We start from the raw sequence: 21,170 nt of genomic DNA, 5'->3' as shown, positions 1-21,170 counted from the left end.
GATTTGACCCCATAGTAAGATTTCCGTTATAAAGCAGTGCATTGTGTTACACCTGTATGAGTGACACAATCAGCTTCATCTGGATGTATTGACCACTTTCAGCAATTCAGATACAATATTTTAAATGCAGATCCTGAACATGATCACGTGATCTTCAGAGTGAAGTTTCACCACAGACGTCCAGTGAGAGCAAGTGTCCGCATGTTCCAACCAATGAGTGTGTATATCATATATATCACATATAGTCAATGAGTGTATTGATTGTATACACCATATATACAGTGTGTAATTATCATAAATATCACACATACAATCAATGAGCATATCATATATATATGTACAGTTGATGATTTACTCTGCTGAAAGTGCTGAAGGTTTCACTTTAAAGACATTTAAAATCTGAGCCATATCTATCAGAGCGACACGGGGCTTCAGCCTGCACTGTTTCTGAAGTGACGAAGGGTCAAACTAAGACTAAATTAGTTAATGGTTTAACAGAAAGTGGTTTTAATGATTCATCACATAAACATATCAACCCATTAACCATGACAGCACTAATTTACACCACTTCAAAATCACCTTTTATTTATATTTACTTAACATTATTCTTTTGTGAACAAGAGGCTTAAAGTACAAGTAAAAATTTCACAGGTTAAGCTGTAAACAGAGATGTTCAGAGAAACTTACAGAGTTTGTTCAGAACTGTTCACAGTGGTGGTGATAGGAACCAGACGTCCACCTCTAAAAGCTCAGAAAGTTCCTACATGAAATGGTTATGAATTCACTGCCTGATGACTGAGACACAGTTTTATGGTAGTTTTGAGAACTTAAACTCCATTCATGGTGGAGGGATACATACAGGGCGCTGTGAGGCAAAATAGTCCCCAAAGAAAACTTATTATTTCAGATTTTCCACTATTTTCCATCATCAACATTCCATATAGACTCAGAAGACTCGTGTAGGTTCACTGGTGGTTCTGGATAGTAAATAAAATGTCTATATTTGTGTTGTAGTCATGGTGACCTGAGAAAAAATGCCTGATTTGTGGTTAACTAACCGAAACCACTATCACTGTCATTTGTAATACCAATAAGAATAAAAATAGAAAGTAACAATAATTTGTGCTTACACCAATCCAGTTCAAAAGTGGATGTACTTATTTTATATGCACATTGATATAAACAAATATACTACATACAGACATATTACACTGTGCTTTGGTCTTATGCTACTGACTCCACCCACAAAATAAACAGTACAAAACACAGCTAGTCTTCAATAATACAGTGTTTAAACGTGATATTTTAAGAAAATAACTACATCATTCTGTTGTCTTAAAAACACTAAGATGTTTTGTTTATTTCACATTTTATTCTGCCACTCGTAATTTTAACACTATAAAGTTTGGTCAGTAGGGGGCGCAGTGCACTCACTCCTCCACTTCAAACTCTACAAGCACAGCCACTGGTTAATGAGCCACTGAATGCTGTCGTTTTATTAGCTTCTACAGAAACATCTGCATGAATTAAGTATATGTATAGCTCCTAAAATCAGAACAGTAACACAGCACAGAACTTCATTAGGTACGTAGAACGGTTCTGGTGGATGGTGCATTAACATGTTCTGATGCAGCAACAGGCAGACAAATAAATGAGGAGCAGTGCTTGTTGAAGGAGACCGAGAATAACCCTAAAGACGTTTCAACAGTTTTGTTTGGGTTCGTATCATTATAATTGTTTAAATACGATAAACATTTTGGCTCTCAAACGTTTCCTTAAGATTTGGTTAACAGCTACTGCAAAGGTTCCGTCAAGAACCACAGAGAGTTTAGATCTTTACTCTGTGCACAAATAATCTGCTACAGTCACAAGAACGTGAGGCTTAAACAAGTCGGTTTCACGTTTCCGTTGTGTTGATTTTTAATTTTATTTACACAGCAACACTATTCCTTCAACAAGCTGCTGTTAGAGTCGAGTCCGGTTTCTGCCGAGTCCAGTTAAGCCACACCTGCAGCCGTTGTCTCTAATATGTTTGATGGTCAGCAATGACAGTCAGAGTCGATGCCACCACATTAAACATAGTGTCATTTATTTCTACTATACATTTTATCAAATGTACAAACCTGATTGCTTTGTGCAACAAAGTGCTGCAGACTTTTTAAGCTCCTCTAAAGTCCTGATAAACTGAGCGCAGATGTTTTTCCTGAAGACCACAAAACTCTTTTGAAGTCATGAGCTGCTTTTAAAACTCCGCAGAGCCGAGAGTGGACGCTGCGCTCGGTCAGAGTCTTCAGGCAGGTTTAATGCAGGATCATTTCGGGTCCGTAAGTCAGATCAGTGAGTTGGGTCTGTGAGTTGAATCAGTGAGTCCAGTCAGTGTGCTGGGATGGTGTATCTGGTGAGTGATTCGGGTTTGAGTCAGGTCAGTGATTAAGTGAGCTGGATCAGCATGTCAGATCAGTGATTCTGGGACAGTGATTAAGTCAGCTGGGTCAGTAAGTCAAGTCAGTGATAAAGGGAGCCGGGTCAGTGAGTAAGATCAGTGATTCTGGGTCGGTGATTAAGTGAGTTGGGTCAGTAAGTCAGATCACTGAGTTGGGTCAGTGATTCAGGTCAGTGAGTCGGGTCCATGATTCGGTGAGTTGGGTCAGAGAGTTTGGATCAGTGAGTCAAGTCAGTGATTCATGATTCAGGTCAGTGAGCTGGGTCCACGAGTCACCTCAGAGAGTTTGGTCAGTGAGTCAAGTCAGTGATTCAGTGAACCGGGTCAGTGAGTCAGATCAGTGATGTTAGGTCAGTGATTTAGATCAGTGAGTCGGGTCAATAAGTCGGGTCAACGAGCTGAGTCAGTAGCTGTCCGGCTGAGGCCAATTCCTGGACTGGAAGTACCTCCTGAGGCCCTCCAGGTTGATGGGGGGGAAGTACGGTCCGATTCGTTTCCTGACCCACCAGTTTCCCTTCGCAGCGCTGGCGCTGCCCGGCTTAGTGAACTTATATCTGAAATGTTCTCCTCGGATCCACCTAAACACACACAACCGAGACGGTTCAATAAACACGAGGATTGTGGGAAGATGACGTTTAAATACAGTTAAATGCAAAAGTTTAGGCACCCTTGGATAAATTACGCTTTGTAAATTTTCTAAGTGAACATATCGTCTCCAGGGAACAAACTTAATTATTCTCCTCATTTTAATACATAATTACTATTCATACAGTTAATGTAACATGTAGGAAAAAAAAAAATTTATATATATATATGTCCTACATATTTTTAAAGATCTGAACAGGTGGCCATGCTATATCTTAATATACAGGAGTGAATTCAGTAATCAAAAACACTTAGAATGGAAAATAAAATCGGCCTTGACCTTTTACCCCACATTGTGCCTCACTACTGATTAGCTTGGTGATTTTTTTTCTTATTATTTATTTTTTTTATTTATCGTATAATTGAGTATGTTGACCTTACCGCGGTTTCTCTCGGCCCTCAAACGGATTGTGTCCCATTAGAGACAGAACTGTGGAGTCATTCGCTAACAGTCTGCCTGCAATCTGAATAATCCATTCATTCTGTTCATACGTCTGTGAGAGAGAGAGAGAGAGAAAGAGAGAGAGTTTGCGACTGTAGATGTTGATGTGTTGCGTTATCTAATAACTAACAAACTACATCTAGACCAGAACAGGACATCATTGCAGACTGAGCCGGTGAACAGAGAGCCGACACACTAACCTGCTCCTTCAGTAACATTCAGTCCAGATTTAAGCTCAGTTCTTACTAAACTGGTCACTCACTGTGAAATGGCTCAAACTGACTGATTAAACAGGCTGAACACATCAGTAACAGGTGACCTTAAAGCAGCTGGATTAGAGGGACTGTCCAGATATTTTTGGATATGTAGTGTACGTAAACACCCTTGAAGAGAGTACAGAGATAAAAAACACAGCGTCCAATCATAAACAGACCACAATGCATATCTAAATAACAGAGACCTCAGATCTTCCTGACTCTCACCTGGAAGGCGGCGAACCACATAAGCCAGTCCAGTCTGTAGTGGTACGGAGAGATGAGGCAGGGTCTCCTGCTCACTGACCCAGGCTTACATAGGAACTCATACTCCTCCCACACCACCTCCTCACCACTGGGGTCAGCACTCAGAGTGCCCTGGAACACCACCTCCGTCCTCTCTTTAGTGATGCTGCAGAGAGAGAGAGAGAGAGAGAGAGGGTGAGAGAGAGAGAGAGAAACAGTGAGAGAGAGAGAATAGTGAGAGAGAGAGAGCGAGAAAGAGAGAGAGAAAGAACAGTGAAAGAGAGAGAGAGAGAGAGCCTGACCTGCCGAAAGCTCCGTAGGTGTTGACGATGCGGAGAGGGTCAAATGAGGTGTTCATCACCTGTCGGGGACTCAGGAGGTTTATCAGCACAGGAACACTCAAATACGCGATCAGTATTCCCAACGAGACGTTCACGACTCGCCGTATTAACATTCCTGAGAATAACATAATAAAGCAGGAATCAGTAATAATGGCTGAAACTGTCCTTCACACCCGCGTAAACACAAAGAGCTTTTCAGGGTTAGTACTCCAGAATAATGAAGTTCCATATACATCATTCACACACCTGCAGTGGGAGGAGGGTTCTGCTCTGCTGTGTCTTCGTTCTGGATCTTCAGTACGGTTCTCCTCGCCGCCCCGGAGGACCGGAACAGAAACGCCAGCGCAGAGTCATCAAAACAGGCTAAACTGGGAACTATAGTTAACCAGTTCAGGAAACTCAGATTCCCACTGATTATCAAAACCACCTACACACACACACACACACACACACAAACAAACACACACACAGAGTAAGCTGTATGAGCTCCTCGGACTGAAAACTAGTTGCAGCTGTATGCCATCGTATATCACATCTATGAGTCATCACTGACAGCTGTAGGTGAGGCTGTTTTTACTGATGGGGTATGTGATATTCAGCAGTGTTCCCAAGCAGTATTCCAAGCCCATGTGGTGATATTCATTGAGTTAGTTAAGTGACCCTTATTAGTCCCACGAAGGGGAAGTGTTACCTCTGCATTTTAACCCATCTGTGCAGTGAAACACCATATACACACTAGTGAACACACACACACACTAGGGGGCAGTGAGCCCTATCCACGGCACCTGGGGAGCAGTTGGGGGTTAGGTGTTTTGCTCAAGGGCACTTCAGTCACGTACTGTCAGCTCAGGGGATTGAGCTGGCGACCTTCCGGTCACAAGGCTGGCTCCCTAACCTTCAGCCCACGACTGCCCTGACAGAAGCGGGTTTTTAATGCAGTGCCTTCTGACAGGCTGAAGGTCATTCAGTACTGGTGTTCAGCCTGGCCCTTTACTCCAGATTCTCAGAGTCTTTAGTAATGTTCTGGACTGCAGATGGTGAAATCCCTCAATTTCCTGCAATTGTGTGTTGAGAAACATCCTTAAACTGCTGGACTATTCACTCATGCAGTTTTTTGCAAAGTAGTGAACTTCAACTTATTTTGTTACATGATACCTCTATACCTCTTTACCTGTGGAAACGTCCAACACACACACACACACACACACACTATCTACACAACTTATCCTCCTGGTTTGTTGGGAGAGCTGCAGTCTTTCCCAGCACTTATTGGGCAGAAGGCAGGAAACACCCTGGACAGGCTGCCAGTCCATTGCAGACACACACACAGACACACAGACACACACCGAGGGCCAATTTAGCATCTCCAACTGGCCTGACTGCATGTGTTTTGACAGTGTGAGGGAACCCACACAGACACATTTATGGCATTTGGCAGACGCTCTTATCCAGAGTGACTTGATCTGCAATTTGATCTGTAGTCTTCACATTTGGAGTATTTACAAAAATCAATAAAGTTGATAAGTAAATTATTAAATATGTCTTCTTTGTGCTGCTTTAAATAAAAAAATCTGTAAAAAACAAATCACTGTAACTGGGTTTTTATAATCTGTACTCATATTGACACACTGTGCCTGTTAATTTTGTTTGGAGACAGAAAACAGTAAAAAAAACAGTCCAATCAGGTTCATCGATCACAATCTATCAGGTTCCTACAGGAACACTTTCGTTCTGTTAGTAGAGTAGCAGCACTCACAAAGCACAGGCCCATAAACTTACTACTCTATGTTCCATAATAATGACCTATGTTTTCAGGGTGCTTCAGTATTCCAACAACCTTTTGCTAAGTGACTGAAAATGACTACACTGTACTTTACAGAACACAAACATAATTAAATATAACTGTATAAAGCTGATCGTAAGAGTAATGAGTGTAATGGCAGCAGTAGCAGCTACACGTCCATCACCTGAAAGAGGATCTGCAGCGCTCCGTTAATCATGCACATCCGGCGACCCATGAAGGTGAAGAAGGGCACGATGAGCTCGATGAAGTGATTACTGAGAGTCTCAAAGCGATGGAACCACCAGGGGGAGCGGTGCAGGTAGTACGAAATGGGGTTAGGAACCGGCTGCGTCTGCAGGAGACAAAAACAAACAGAACATCAATTTACATAAATGTTTATTCAAAACAGAACATCAGTCATAGACTGATACATCTGTGAATATTGGTGTCCAAAACTTGTTCTCCAGTAACTGCAGCGAAAGTAAACACACCCTTTCTAAAAACAGAGTAACAGTGCAAAAACAGATGAAAAAGTGGAAGTTCTTAGAACATCCAGCATCAATCAGCACAGGAAGTGCAAGTATGAAACTGGCTTCTTATTTTAATTTCTGAAATGTCTGAAATGAATTGACTGTGTTTAATCTGCACGTTATGATAGTGAGAGAATTAAACCTCAGCTGAAGAGTAAAAGGAGCCCTTACAGCCCTTTACCGAGGATCTCAGCGATGAACGTAGATCTCCTGAGTTTGTTTACATTTATTCACCTCATAGTGATAGTCCATGCAGGTCAGATCTCTCCAGCAGCGATCCCCTCTGATCTTAATCAGTCCCTGAAGAACGACAGACACACAGTTTCATCCAATTACAACAGAAATGTGGGAGTTCAGTTCCTGAATAATGTACAGCGCTGTGCAGAAGTCAGAAACCATTCATTGAATAAATCTGCAGTCAAAACAGTCATAAAGTACAAATTATTAAATTTCCAGCATCTGAAATCATAAATTTAACATAAAATCACCCAGAATCCTCAGCAGCTAAATCTACTCTCAGCTGTGTGAGTCAGTGAGTCTCTCTTTCCCTTTATTCCAGCTTCCATCCTTTTCAGGAGACTCACTTTCAGTTCCTCAAAGAATCTGCAGACACACCTCCAAAGAACCAAGCTTGTTCGCTAAAGTCTGAACCAGAGTTTGTGCTTGTGTGATATCGTATCTTGAGTGTTTATTGGTCGGAAATTGATGCAAAAAACTTTGCACGAAAATAGAGACGCGTGACGTCTACGTGCATCACAGTTGACGCAATAATAATAAACCTTATCTGATCTCTGATTCTTTATCATTGGTTTGTCAATTTAAGGTGCTGATCAGTCTATAAAACCTCTCTCTACATACACAGACGTCCAGTTTCAGTGTTCTAGCGCAAATGTTCTTGACAGCTACACATCCTTTCAGACCCACAGCGCTGAGTCGTCTTCTCACAGTGGAAGGATGGACAGAAACACCTGTGGATGTTTTCAGATCTGATCAGCTTGATTTTCTCCTCTCTCTCAGAGATGAAAGCTTTAAGTGCTGTTTATCTGATGGGGGCAGTTTTGGGGTCGACCAGCTCTTCCAGGTGGTTGTTAGGAGCCACATTTTCTTGTAGCTTTTAATCAGTTTCTAAACTCCAGTTAATCTTCTCAGAAATTTCTCTGACTCTTGCACAGCGCTATGTGTTCTGTATGAGAAATGATGTGATGTGTTAGATGATAAGTTTGTGTATCAGTGAGACTCACAGCTCCCAGCATGATCCTCACTATGAGCCAGCGGAAGGTCCAGATGGAGATGAGGGAGGGCGGGGATCGGCGGGGGATCTGCTCAAGACTCCATAACGGACACAGAAAAATTCCCAGAAATCCGGTTTCCAACAACTGACTCTCCCACCCTGCGCACACACACGGAAGTTTTTACATAAAGTTCAAGTTCTATAAATCACAACATAAATATAAATCCTCCATTGTCTTTATAAATGTGAATTTTATGATCATTTTAACGCCGAATCTGTCCGTACGAAGGTTTTATAAGTTGGAGAGCGTAACATTTCAGTGATGATTTATTCACTCAGCAGTTTCTGTGATTGATTTCAAACCTGTAGAAAAGTGTAACAGCAGCACTTTCAGATCTGTCTTTATTTCCTTTGATTCCACTCAATTATCTCCTGAATTAGGAACATAATTATTTTATAAAGACAATAAAGATCACTCACGCTGCGCTGCACTCACCAAAGGAATACCTAAAAAAGAAAAACAAAGAAATATGTTTCTACGTTTGTTCACAAAGACTAATACACATTCTTAAAAAAGATATTTCTTCAAGCATTCTTCAGTAAATAAATGTTTCTATGCAGAACCATAAACACTCAAAGAACACTTTGCATGATTAAATGGTTCTTCAGATTGATGGAGAACGTGTTGTATATGTATTTTTGAAAAGGATTCTACATAGCACCAAAAGGGTTCTTCTACTGTGACACTGTAAGAATGGTAGAACCCTTTTTGTTGCTACGTAGAACCATATACAACTTAATTTCCATCAATCTGAAGAACCATTTAATCATGCAGTGTTTTTTGTGTGTTCATCACTTGCTTTACCAAAGAACCCTTGAAGAACAATCTTTCTGTAAGTGTGTAGTTTTGTTCTAATCCAAAAAAAAACACATTAAAGATCAAATATCATAACATGTTTTACAAACATGTCACTGCAGTTTTACAGCTCGTCTAAATCTGTCGTTCTTTATGATCCACGCAGGTGTTCTGTGTTCTAGAACAGATGTTCCCAAACATCTGCACACTGGTACCATTTGGATATAACAATATATGATTGGAAATTCCACTATTAATTATTGTTATTATTAATATAGTAATTAATAATATTATAACAGCATTTTTATATAAGGTTTAATTCTTGCCATTAAAATGTTCATAATCTGATGTAATGTGATTATAATTATATTGTACTGTTGAGTGTCTTGTATGCTCTCGTGTGTGTGTGCGCATGTGTGTGTGTCTGTCTGTGTGTGTGTGTGTGTGTGTGTTTGTGCTTTCAGCTGACGAAAGAAAGACAAGAAATGAACAACATTATGAAGAAGAAAAAGCATCAGTCACTCTAAAACATGCAGACAGGGATATAAAGTATGGATTTATCACCGCCTGAGATTCTAACGCACTAATTTGACAGAGAGAAGCCGGAAACTGAGGCTGCGGTCAGTTCTAGGTAAACCGGAGATCCTCACTCTGCCCTAAACATGATGTAAATCACATCATCACTTCACTCAGAACTACATCAGCTACTCACCACAGCTGTCCAACACTCACTATAGAGTGATAGAGGGTCCACAGCGCTGCCATGATGACCATGTTGGCTCTTCCTGAGAGGAGGACGAAGCCGGACAGCGCCAGTCCCACCAGAGCGATGTTGTCCAGATTAGCGTCCATGTCTTCCCACTCCATGAACCAGAGCAAAGAGGGGGTGTAGGCCAGCGCCGCCCCGCCGATCTTTCCCCCCACGTAGCGCTTAACGCTGCGCAGGTACTCTCTGCAGGGCATCAGGCCTCGCTGTCCAATCAGAGCTCTGTTCTGATTATACGCCACCGCAAACGCGACAACTACACAAACAAACACAAACAAACAACCATGAACAAATAAACACGTACAGACGCCATCATGAATTCATACGGGTTTCTGTCACACGCGAATCGCTCTTACTGATGAATTGATTATTGATTATCTAAAGACGATGAAAGTAGGACTGTGTTTGTGACTGGACTGAAAAATGGCCTGTATTTGTTTTTTTAAATTTAAATTTTGTTTTGTGTGAAAAAAAAAAAACTAAAATGCTTGGCCCCTCCCATTCAGCCTACCGCAGTTTAGCCCCTCCCATTCAGCCTACCGCAGTTTAGCCACTCCCATTCAGCCTACAGCAGTTTAGCCCCACCATTCAGCTACAGCAGTTTAGCCCCTCCCATTCAGCCTACCGCAGTTTAGCCACTCCCATTCAGTCTACAGCAGTTTATCCCCACCATTCAGCTACAGCAGTTTAGCCCCTCCCATTCAGCTACAGCAGTTTAGCCCCACCCATTCAGCTACAGCAGTTTAGCTCCACCATTCGGCTACAGCAGTTTAGTCACTCCCATTCAGCCTACAGCAGTTTAGCCCCACCATTCAGCTACAGCAGTTTAGCCCCTCCCATTCAGCATACAGCAGTTTAGCCCCACCATTCAGCTACAGCAGTTTAGCCCCACCCATTCAGCATACAGCAGTTTAGCCCCACCATTCAGCTACAGCAGTTTAGCCCCACCATTCAGCATACAGCAGTTTAGCCCCTCCCATTCAGCATACAGCAGTTTAGCCCCACCATTCAGCTACAGCAGTTTAGCCCCACCCATTCAGCTACAGCAGTTTAGCCCCACCCATTCAGCCTATAGAAGTTTAGCTCCACCCCTTCAGTCTACAGTTTTTGGTACTTAAAACCACACAAACTATACATATATATATATAGTTATAATGATGCTCTTATTTCAGGTTGGATGTTTTGTGTCACACAAGAAGCAAAACGAGGAGTTTTACTGAACCCGCGGAGCTGAACTCACAGTAGATGAAGCAGATGGATCTGAACAGCACTATTCTGGTGAGCCAGTAAGTTCCGGTCTGTAACTGAACCGTTTCTCCCTTCTTCTCTGGTTCCGGAGGGACATCCTGCTGATCTGGGTCCGCCTCTTTAGCGGTTCTGTCCGACTGTTTAGCTGAGCGTCTCTTTCTCAGAGCGCTTTCACTGCTCTCAGAGTCCTCGCTGGAAACCGCCATCGTGCCGAGTGCTCTGCGCATGCGCTACTTCCTCTGCCTCTCCCTCTCTCCCTCTCTCTCTCTCTGTGTGTGTGTGTGTGTGTGCGCGCGCGCGTGTGTGTGTGTGTGTGTGTGTGTGTGTGTGTGTGTCTTTAAAGGGGAAGGGTTCCATTTTTTGCAGTATTTTATAAATTTACACTGTACACTTTACACTGTAATATCAACCCATTAAAAGTGCCAAAACACATTACAAAACCATCAGGAACCAACAGAAACACTTAATGTGTTTTTTTTCAGAACACAATACAGGACGTGTACTGTATTTCTGAGCTCTCTGCGTTCTGAACACACAGAAAAACAAACCAAACTTTGATGGAAATTTGATAAAATTTGTACAACGGTGAAATGAACGGCGATTATAAAGTGAACCAGCAGGGGGCGCGTGTGCGCACTTCCCGCTCCCCGTAGAAGAAGAAGTCTATGGTCTAACTTCCTTGTGGGAAGAGCTCGACCGGCTACCAGCTAACAAGTTCTCCAGAAACAGCCAGGAGTTTGATTAAAGACTGTTTTTATCAGTTACACCATGTCGGACAGTCCAGGTGAGTCCTGCCTCAACCTGAAGAGGCCGCTGACGCTTCATAATCGGGGAAACCGCGAGCGAAGTCGGCTCCAACAGTCGAACCGGGCTCGTTAGCTGAGCGGGGCTAACTCACTCAGACTCCGGGCTTCAGCTCGGTTTCACACCGCAAACTTCATTTATCCGCTCGAACACCTGCGGGGCGCGTGAAGGTGAACCTGTCGAGGGATCTGAACGGCCCCGCTAACACAGCTAACAAACTCACTGCCTGGACATCGGAACATGGCAGTGGCATGGTGGCAGTATTGGATTCAAAATGTTGATGTTGTTCTAATATTTAGGATTAATGTTAATTTGTATGAGTAATAAAAAGGAGGCTGCACATATTTGTGCAGTGATGGTGTTAATTCCATCTTTGCTCGTGAGTGCAGGTGAACAGTGATGTCAGTGCACGAACATCTGTTTCAGCTCCAAACAAAGAACGTCAGCGTCACAGCCAGAAAAGGAGTTCAGATCTGTGGAAAACATTTCTAATTTACAGCAAGTGGCGCAGAATTCATTCACTTTTTCCGCTTGGATTCTGTTTTTGGGGTTTAAAAAAGGCTTAAGTGGTCTTCTCTAAGCTGTAATGAACTATGCAGAGACTTTCACTGATTCTAAAAAAAGATAAACTAGGAAGTCTCATAATGTAATTACCTAATGATGGAGATGCATCAGCCGCAATTATCATGTTTCAGTATTTAATGCGGAAACTTCACTGTATAAACAAGATATATACACACACAATATTTTTGGCTACAGTAACACTGATTTCTCCCTTAGGGCCTTTGCAGTGTTACATTGGTGTTGCTTTGCATCCTTCAAACCTGCAGCCTGTAAACAGTATTTTAAGGAAATATGTGTTCACAATCAAATAGACCTGTTAAACAGGGTGAGACGTCTTCAGCATCCTCAACTCCTAAATCATGTACATGTACAGTGTTTTCTTGGCTTCTGTTTACACACAATGAGCCCTTCAGAAGCCCTGGATTCAGTTCAGTTTTGTTAAATGACAAATAAATAAGCACTCTGAGGAAAATCTGTTTGGCTACGTTGTTCCTCAGACACACTATGGGTGTAAAATAAGTGATGAAAACCTTTTTAACTGTATGTTTAACTGTTGTATTAAATTTCGTAATTGAAATATTGCTCCTTATCAGGATTGCCACCAGGTGAAGACCAGAATTTAGAGATTCAAGGCTCTGTGACAGTCTGCAGTGTAGAGGTAGAGACTGAGATCCATGAGGAAAACACTCTTAATGATGGGCACTTCTGTGAGTTTCCTATTTAATATCAATACTGCAGTATTTATCTGTTAGCAGAAGCTCCTCTTAATTTTTTTCCCTCATGTTTCTCTCTCTAACAGACTGCGAGACCTGCTGTAAACTGTATGTGGATGAGTGTGAGGTTCATGGTCCTCCATTGTTTACCCATGATTCCCGCACGCCTGTGGGAGTTCCTCAGAGGGCTCTCCTCACTCTTCCACAAGGTCTGGTCATCGGTAGATCAACTTCTCCTGGAGCGGGACTCGGGGTTTTTAACCAGGGCAGAGTCATTCCTCTTGGAATGCATTTTGGACCCTTTGATGGAGAGGTGACCAGCCAGGAGAAGGCAGTGGAGAGTGCGTATTCATGGGTGGTAAGTATGAACCGTTGTGCAACAAAATAATGAAGCTGTTTTTCATGTTTTTGTTTCTGTTTATTGCCTTAGCAGTAAAAATAAGGGCGCTGCTATATAAAGTGAAACTTTTTATTTCTCAGATATGCAGAGGAGGCGACCAGTACGATTACATTGATGCAGAGAGAGACACTCACTCAAACTGGATGAGGTGAGTTACTGATTCTAATCCTCTCCAGACCTTAATCTGAAATGAAGGTGTTAATAGTGAGTCTGTGCTGCAGTAACAGCCTCTATTCTTCTGGGAAGGCTCTACACTAGATGTTGAACATTGCTGTGAGGATCATGAGAGTCTCATTAGAGTCGCGTCACATTCGCGTCATCTCGATTGTTTGGTATAAGGTGGTCAGGATGGAGGTCTTAAGTCAGTCTTTTTCTCGTCTTGATGCTGCGACAAAATCAAGCGTGTTTAATATTATCGTAAGTTTTAAGTCTTGGCTCATGCAAATAGTGACGTGCCAGGGGAGAGAGAGAGAGAGAGAGAGAGAGAGAGAGAGAGAGAGAGAGACTGCCTGAAATCTCTGTAAAAAAAAAACGGCAATTCAATACAATAATCATAGTAACCTAAAATGTAAACTGACTGTTTTAATATTTCAGGTTCACTTTAATATTTCAGAATCATCAATTATTTTCTATTTTTTTCTGTTTTCTGTTACAGTGATTTCTTATTTTGTTTGTTTGTTTCTTATGGTTTAGTTCATGACACCCAGTCGACAGTGCTGAATCGCTGCATGTTGTATTGATGTGTAAATTTTTATATCAAATTAAAAAAGTAACTGCACATTTTTCAGGTTAATTAAAAGATTCTGGGTGATGATCTGCCAGAGTATACAGTTCTATGGTGAACTAATCTGAGCCCCAGATCTTTACATACCCTGCCAACGTATCTTCCCATCTGTACCACTATAGAGTGGAAAGAAAAGGGTTTCTCTGCTTGTAAATTTGCACGAGGTGCATGATGGAGAATAATCTCAAAAATCTAGTTGCAGTCTTGTAAATAGTGACAGTGCAAGATTCCTAGTCTTTTCAAAATAATAGTCTGTGACTAAAAAACATGACACTGTCTTTAGATGTGAGAAGGTGTCAGACTTTAGTCTTTCAAAAGTCTTTTCAAAGTCTTCTAGTGATTAGCATAAGATGTTTAGATTCAGCCGATATTTCAGACTGATGTGTGTTGAACTCCAGAAGAGCAGAATGCTTGGCTGATGCTGGGTTACTGCACTGCACTTATTCGTTTTACTGCGTTTGTAACTCTACAGAAATAAATGTCACATTACTTTGTAATGAGATTTCAGAATGAAGCCTGAATTTCTACATGTTATGAATGTTTAATTATCAACATCATTCAGAATTCACGTCAGTGCATGCCTGTCATTAGTTGAAATGAAGCAAACTCTTTCCTTCACCTTTTTGAAAGTAAAATTCTGGCTGCATCCTTCACCAGCTCCTCCCTTATCTGGTGCGCCCACCCCCTGTGTTCACAGGTATGTTGTGTGCTCTCGGTCTGAGAATGAGCAAAACCTGGTGGCGTTTCAGCAGAGCGGGCGCGTTCTGTTTCGCTGCTGCCGCCCCATCCACCCCGGACAGGAACTGAGAGTGTGGTACGCAGAGGATTACGCCCAAAACCTAAGCACCATCTGGGATAAGATCTGGGACAGGAAGTGCAGTCCTATAGGTAACCAGAACTAACACCTCCTCTGTTTTGTATGTGTTTTGAATATACTTCCAATAAGGGTTGCAACAGTTCAATTATGCTGATAATAAAAATGATTATTCTTCTTTGATCCTGCTTTATGATCCTGCATATCTAACCGGGCTGCTTCTGTGTGCTCGCTAATATCAGCTTTGATTGCATGATGTTACAAACCACACAATTAATTTGTCTTTGCTTTATTAATAGAGGGAAAAAAATGAATGTCAGTGTAAGGTTTATCAAATCACAATACCTCTGTGAGAGTATTGCCATATTAAGTTGGTGTTTCTGCTCCTTTCACACAGAGTAAAATAGAGTTTTTGATGGCAGAAGGCATCATTGTTGATCTTGATAAAAGTGTCGAAGATAGGGTAGATGTGCAAATGGGGGAATAATCCTTATGCAAGCAAGCAAGCAAGGTTTATTTATATAGAGCTTTTTACAACAGGTGTTGTCACAAAGCAGCGTTACAGAAAAATCAGCATTACAAAAAAAAAGAAAAAGAAAATCAGCATTACAAAAAAAAGAAAAATCTGGGTCCGAGCCCCCATGAGCGTCGCCAGTGGCGACAGTGGCAAGGAAAAACTCCCTAAGAGCAAGAGGAAGAAACACTGAGAGGAACCAAGACTCAGAAGGGGAACCCATCCTCCTCTGGTCGACACCAGATAGCAAACATTGTTAGTATAAAGTATTATAGTACAAAGCGGGGAAAACAGGCGGAGCAATGGTTAATTAGATTAGTTTTAGATCATGCAGCAGCAGCAGCATCATCGTCAGGTCATGAGGATGAGGATTACACAGTGTTGTACAGTGTGAAGCTCAATGGTGGTCAAGCCAGTCCAGAAGGCTGGCGAGCAGTGGCACCCGATCAAGGCAGGAGAGACAACAGCATCAATTTTTACTAGTGCTGTCTCTGTACTATGATGTGGCCTTAAGTATTGAGACTGCGGGCTGAACATTTTTTTCTTTTCCCTAAAGTCATTTATATGATTAATCGAAACAGTAATGAACCGATTCATTGATTATGGTAATCAGTGTTAGTTGTAGCTCTTCTTTCAGTGCCAGTGCTTTATGGGTATTGCCCTCATGTATCTGAAGTGTCTTATATTTTGGGCAGTTAACAAAATAACTTCACTGAAGTTTCCTGTTTTTCTCCTACAGGAAGAAGTGATGAAGAGGCACAGGTTTTAACCTGTCCTTACTGCCAGTACTCTTTCCCAGCTCCTGTTTATCTGCACAGGCACGTCAGGCGCTCGCACCCAGATGAGTATCCACACCTCTCAGAAGCCCAGGCTCTCGAGCCTGTTGAACAGACATCAGTCATAAAGTTGGATCAGTGTCTGCTCGCCTCTGATGCACCATCTTCATCTCAAGTGCAGCCAATCACAGAATCTTTCCAGAGCCAGTTTCCTTCTCTCAGTGGCCAGACAGAGAAATCAGGTACAGCTGAAACATCACATGAACATAACAGTTTGAACGAAGACCAGACAGACAGCGGTGCACCGGAGAACAAATGTGGTGATTGCAGGAGAACATTTCTGAGGTCGTGCCACTTAAAAAGACACCAGCGCACAATCCACTCGAAAGAGAAGCCATATTGCTGCAGCCACTGCAGGAAGTGCTTCAGTCAGGCAACAGGGTTGAAAAGACACCAGCAAACTCACCAGAATGAAACGGAGCAAAGAATGGAGGTGAAAGAGGGTGCGCTGACAGATATCTATCCTTGTACTGAGTGCTCATTCTCTTTTGTGGCTAAACTCAATCTATACAAACATCTCAAACGGCACCACCATGGAGAGTACCTAAAACTGGTGGAGAACCAGTCTTTTAGCGCACTGCAAACTGAGGAGATCTCAGACAAACATGACCCTCCATATGAACCACCAGCCAGACTCAGGAGATCCACTGGGAGCCCTAATGGGAGCAGGGGTCACCCTAAAAAAGGACCTACTGGCCGGCCTCGTGGCAGACCACCTAAAAACAAGAGCCCCCAGCAGCCAATTAAGAACAAAGTTCAAGAGCAGAGTGCTGAGCCTGAACAGACCACCACTGACCTTGATGGTTCAGCAGTGCCACAGAGAGCTAATACAGATGGCACAATGCCTCAGGAACTGCCCACATCTTCACACATCTGCGGTGAGTGTCTGAGAACCTTCAGCCACCTGCATCTTCTGAAAAGCCATGATTGCATCCAACAGGGCGACGGTCCCCATGGGTGCTCCCGCTGCGGCCTCTATTTCAACCGCCTGTGCAACCTGCGGCGACATGAACGCACCATTCATGGAAAGGAGCGGCCGTACTGCTGCACGCTGTGTCTCAAGTCCTTCACGCAGTCGTCTGGTCTGAAGCGCCACCAGGACAGTCACTCACGCCGCAGCACCCACCGCCAGAGCGCCGCACTGGCTGACGCCACCATCTACCCCTGCAACCACTGCCCCTTCTCCTTCACCGGCGAACGCTACCTGCACAAGCACGTCCGCCGCCACCACCCGGAGATGACCACCAAGTACCTCTGCTTCAACGAGGGCGACGTGACGTCCAAGGACCACAGCTGCACGCAGTGCTCCAAGATCTTCCGCACGATCAGGGGTTTCAAGAATCACGCCTGCTTTAGGCAGGGCGACCAGCTGTACCTGTGTCCTGACTGCGGTAAAGCCTTCAGCTGGTTCAACAGCCTGAAGCAGCACCAGCGCATTCATACGGGCGTGAAACCGTATGCCTGCTCGCAGTGCGGGAAGAGTTTCGTGCACTCGGGCCAGCTGAACGTCCACATGCGCACCCACACAGGCGAGAAGCCATTCCTCTGTGCTGAGTGCGGCGAGAGCTTCAGGCAGTCGGGCGACCTGAGGCGACACGAGCAGAAGCACTCAGGCGTGCGGCCATGTCAGTGCCCCGACTGCGGGAAGAGCTTCAGCCGGCCACAGAGCCTCAGGGCCCACCAGCAGCTTCACAGGGGAACAAAAATGTTCCCCTGCACACAGTGTGGGAAAAGCTTTGCGCGTCGGTACCACCTCACCCGCCACCACCAGAAAATGCACTCCTGACCAGCAACTCAATGGATGCACTCAATGCCTATAATGACTGATGGACTGAAGGTTTCTGTTAGATCATTTTAATATCAGTGTGCAGCCACATAGATGCTCTGATGCAAAGCTTCTGAACAGTGCATGTTGTGTTAATGCACAGTCCAACCTATAAGGATACATACATATTTAAAACTGAAACAAGTGTTTCAAACTGACTGAAGCAACTGTTCCAGATGTTCTGTATGTATTATTAGTATGAGTAGTTCATCACAAGCAATAGATAAATGGCACATATTGTACAGAAGGGTACAATAGTTGAGGGCAGACTTAAATGAGCAAAAGGAAATGTATCCACTAAATTATACTTTACAAATCTTAAAGGCTGGTATCTGCGATACGGATTTGGAATCAAATAAAATGTTTATCTGATCATACAATAAAATATTTGGAAATTCTTTAAACTCTGTTACTGAGAAATCAGCACTCAGTGTAATGAGTACGTTCAGAGTACGCTGATCTGCTGTGGTGGTGCTGTGTTAGCATAATCTACAGCAGTGGTCACCAACACTGGTCCTGGACATTTTTCTTCTTGCAGAGTTTAGTTTCAACCCTGATCAACCACATCTACTACTGTTAATTAACTTCTGAAGTTCTTCTTTGGCTGGATCAGATGCTTTAGTGTTGGATAAGGTGGGTGCAGCATGTTAGACGCAGGTTGGAGGGCTGGTGAGCACTGACCTACCGCAGTTTCTAAAATCAGTCCTTGGGACACATCTGACAGTTCCACGTTTGCTTTGTTCCAAAACTCCACTCACAAGGGTTAGAGCAAAAATGTTGGCCCCCAGGGGCCGGATTCAAAAACACTGAACTGTGTTATAATACTGATGTGTGAAAATGTTGGACATTAATGAAATAAGTAAATACTATTAACATGACAGTACCAGCTGAGGGGTGTAGCTCTGTAGGGGAGTACATTTACATTTACAGCACGTAGCAGACGCTCTTATCCAGAGAGACTTACAAGTAGTGCTTTGTCTATCTAGAGAAAGTATGTTGGTAACTAGCAAAGAGGTTAGAGAGAAAGTCCTGAGCCCAGATACTGCTAGAAACAAAAGCCCATGTTAATATAGAGAGAAAAAGAAACAGAGTTAAACACAGCACTGCAATACATTTTAATAAGTTCTTAACTCAGTGCTCACTTAAGTGCTGTATGAAGAGACGTGTCTTCAGTCTGTGTTTGAAGACTGTGAGAGACTCTGCTGTTCAGACAGACAATGGGAGTTTGTTCCACCACCTGTGTGCCAGTACAGAGAAAAGGAGTAGTGTTCCCTGCTGTTTGCATTCAAAATATAGGTTAAAAATGAATTGGAGGCGCTACTTGATACAGGTTGTACAGCGTAGTGAGTGTCACCCCCACGTTCAGTTACCCAGATTCTAGATTTCTCTACACTTTTTGTTTCAGGAATGAGGGAGAACTCCTGAGTGTATTTCACTGGCTTTTAAAAAAGGAAAATTACAGCAGAAAGGTGGGAAGCAACATCAAATAAAGTTGTTGATTTAAGTCTTGCTCTGCTTAATATCTGTTTCAGTAATCATACACATTCATTTAGTCTTACATAAATAAGAGGATAGTATCATTTTATGTCCATCTAGGTCAAACATGCTGTCTTCACTGCTGTCCGACAGCCTTGATGAAAGCAGAACAAAGGAAATGAAATGCAACCGCTAAATGTGCACAAACCACTAGTAAATCATTTAAAAACGAGTTTGATTATTCATGAATAAATGTATATCCATATACACGTTTGTTAAATATGCATTGTTGCCTTTTGATTTTTCAAGGGCTTTTTTGTTGTTGCTGCATATAATTTTTTATAATGTCATTGTTTATGTATTTGGTTCGGGTGGGTTCTATATGGATTTTCAGAAATATTCTGCTGGAATAGTGGGTGGAGTCACTGTTCGTCTCCTTTCGTAACACGTTTGACGTCATCATTGCACACGAACTGGGCTTATAAACCTCTGCTGTTTTACTGCACGGTTTAAAGGTCGGCTCAGTTCGGAATCACATTTAAAATGCTTAAATATCCTGTCTAATCCGCTTTGCAAGGAATTCCGAAGCCGACCGGAAGGCGCTTCTAGATTTAACATGGTAAGTTTATTTGCGGCGTGGATATTTTTTATCTGTTGGAAATGTTTTCAGAGCTGGTTTATGAAGAACCTATTTCCACTGTTATCTCAGAAACATGACTGCAAAACACCAGAGGGCGCCCGTGAGTAAGGCCTCGATGAGGAGGGGTGAATGGAGCTAAACAGCTTAAAAAGTTAAAACGAAATAAGTATCTAATTGGACTGTGGGAGGAAATACAGACACAGGGAGAACTCTGGTTGCCTGGCAGGGAATCGAACCCAGACCCTTCTTGCTGTGAGGTGACAGCGCTACCCACTGGGCCTCCGTATAACAGAGGTGTTAAATAGTTTCATGCTGTTCTGTGTTCAGGAAATCAATGTAGTCGTTTTTTTTAAAAAAAGTTAAAGCATTTATAAACTATGATTTTACTCAAATGCTCCATATTAACCCATTCATTTTGGACTCGCTCAGGAGCGCCCTCTAGGGTTTTAGAAAGCAGAAGATATTACAGTGATCATTTCCCTCTCTATAAGTTCTCTGATGGTTTTCACAGCAGTTTAAAGCAGCTTCTACCTTTTGCCTTCTGGAGCACGTCACCAGAAGTGGACTGACCATCACAGCTTCACAATAAACATTTATCTTCAACAGTGCAGAAAATTAGGTGATAAAGCTGTGACTCAAAAGACTGTACTGCAGTACAACCCCTGAAAAAAATAATGGACTCACCACACTTAGGATGTTCACCAAATCTTTACTTTTGGGTTTTTAGGGATTGGGGTTAATGCTTTGCTTAGGCTCAAGATTATGTTTTATGCTCAAGATTGGCTCAATAGTGGGCTCCAAATTTGGGCTTGTAGTCCCAAGTTATAGTTTGGAGTCCACCCCTGGTTAAGGTGGGGGGCCCTGTTGTTTGGCCCCCAACCACAGATTGGGTGGGAGGGAGAGTTAGGGTAGAGGTTTGGTTTAGGCCCTAGGTTATGTTTGGGGGTTTTAGAGTTAGGGCTAGTGCTGTACTTAGGCTTAAGATCAGGTTCAGGCCCAAGGTAGACTTATGGTT

The 21,170-nt window shown here is 42.8% G+C and overlaps 2 protein-coding genes across 2 annotated transcripts; one reads left to right on the top strand and one right to left on the bottom strand.

Annotated features, from left to right (window-relative positions):
- Window positions 1-953: 953 nt before the first annotated feature.
- On the bottom strand, window positions 954-11,033 carry lmf1 (lipase maturation factor 1). The gene is made up of 11 exons (XM_036573327.1): window positions 10,778-11,033; window positions 9,484-9,793; window positions 8,412-8,422; window positions 7,926-8,074; window positions 6,919-6,984; window positions 6,339-6,506; window positions 4,618-4,798; window positions 4,333-4,486; window positions 4,013-4,196; window positions 3,470-3,582; window positions 954-3,021 (listed from the first exon to the last, which is right to left on the bottom strand). Exons 1-11 carry the CDS (start codon window positions 11,010-11,012, stop codon window positions 2,847-2,849), a joined length of 1,746 nt encoding a protein of 581 aa, XP_036429220.1. The 5' UTR covers window positions 11,013-11,033; the 3' UTR covers window positions 954-2,846.
- A 399-nt stretch (window positions 11,034-11,432) lies between these two features.
- On the top strand, window positions 11,433-18,930 carry prdm9 (PR domain containing 9). The gene is made up of 6 exons (XM_036573326.1): window positions 11,433-11,569; window positions 12,747-12,860; window positions 12,953-13,224; window positions 13,347-13,414; window positions 14,748-14,938; window positions 16,118-18,930. Exons 1-6 carry the CDS (start codon window positions 11,554-11,556, stop codon window positions 17,998-18,000), a joined length of 2,544 nt encoding a protein of 847 aa, XP_036429219.1. The 5' UTR covers window positions 11,433-11,553; the 3' UTR covers window positions 18,001-18,930.
- Window positions 18,931-21,170: the final 2,240 nt, after the last annotated feature.

The sequence above is a fragment of the Colossoma macropomum genome, unplaced genomic scaffold, assembly GCF_904425465.1.
Source record: "Colossoma macropomum unplaced genomic scaffold, Colossoma_macropomum, whole genome shotgun sequence".
In the NCBI taxonomy this organism is placed as follows: domain Eukaryota; kingdom Metazoa; phylum Chordata; class Actinopteri; order Characiformes; family Serrasalmidae; genus Colossoma; species Colossoma macropomum.
This window is presented reverse-complemented; position numbering and strand designations above follow the sequence as displayed.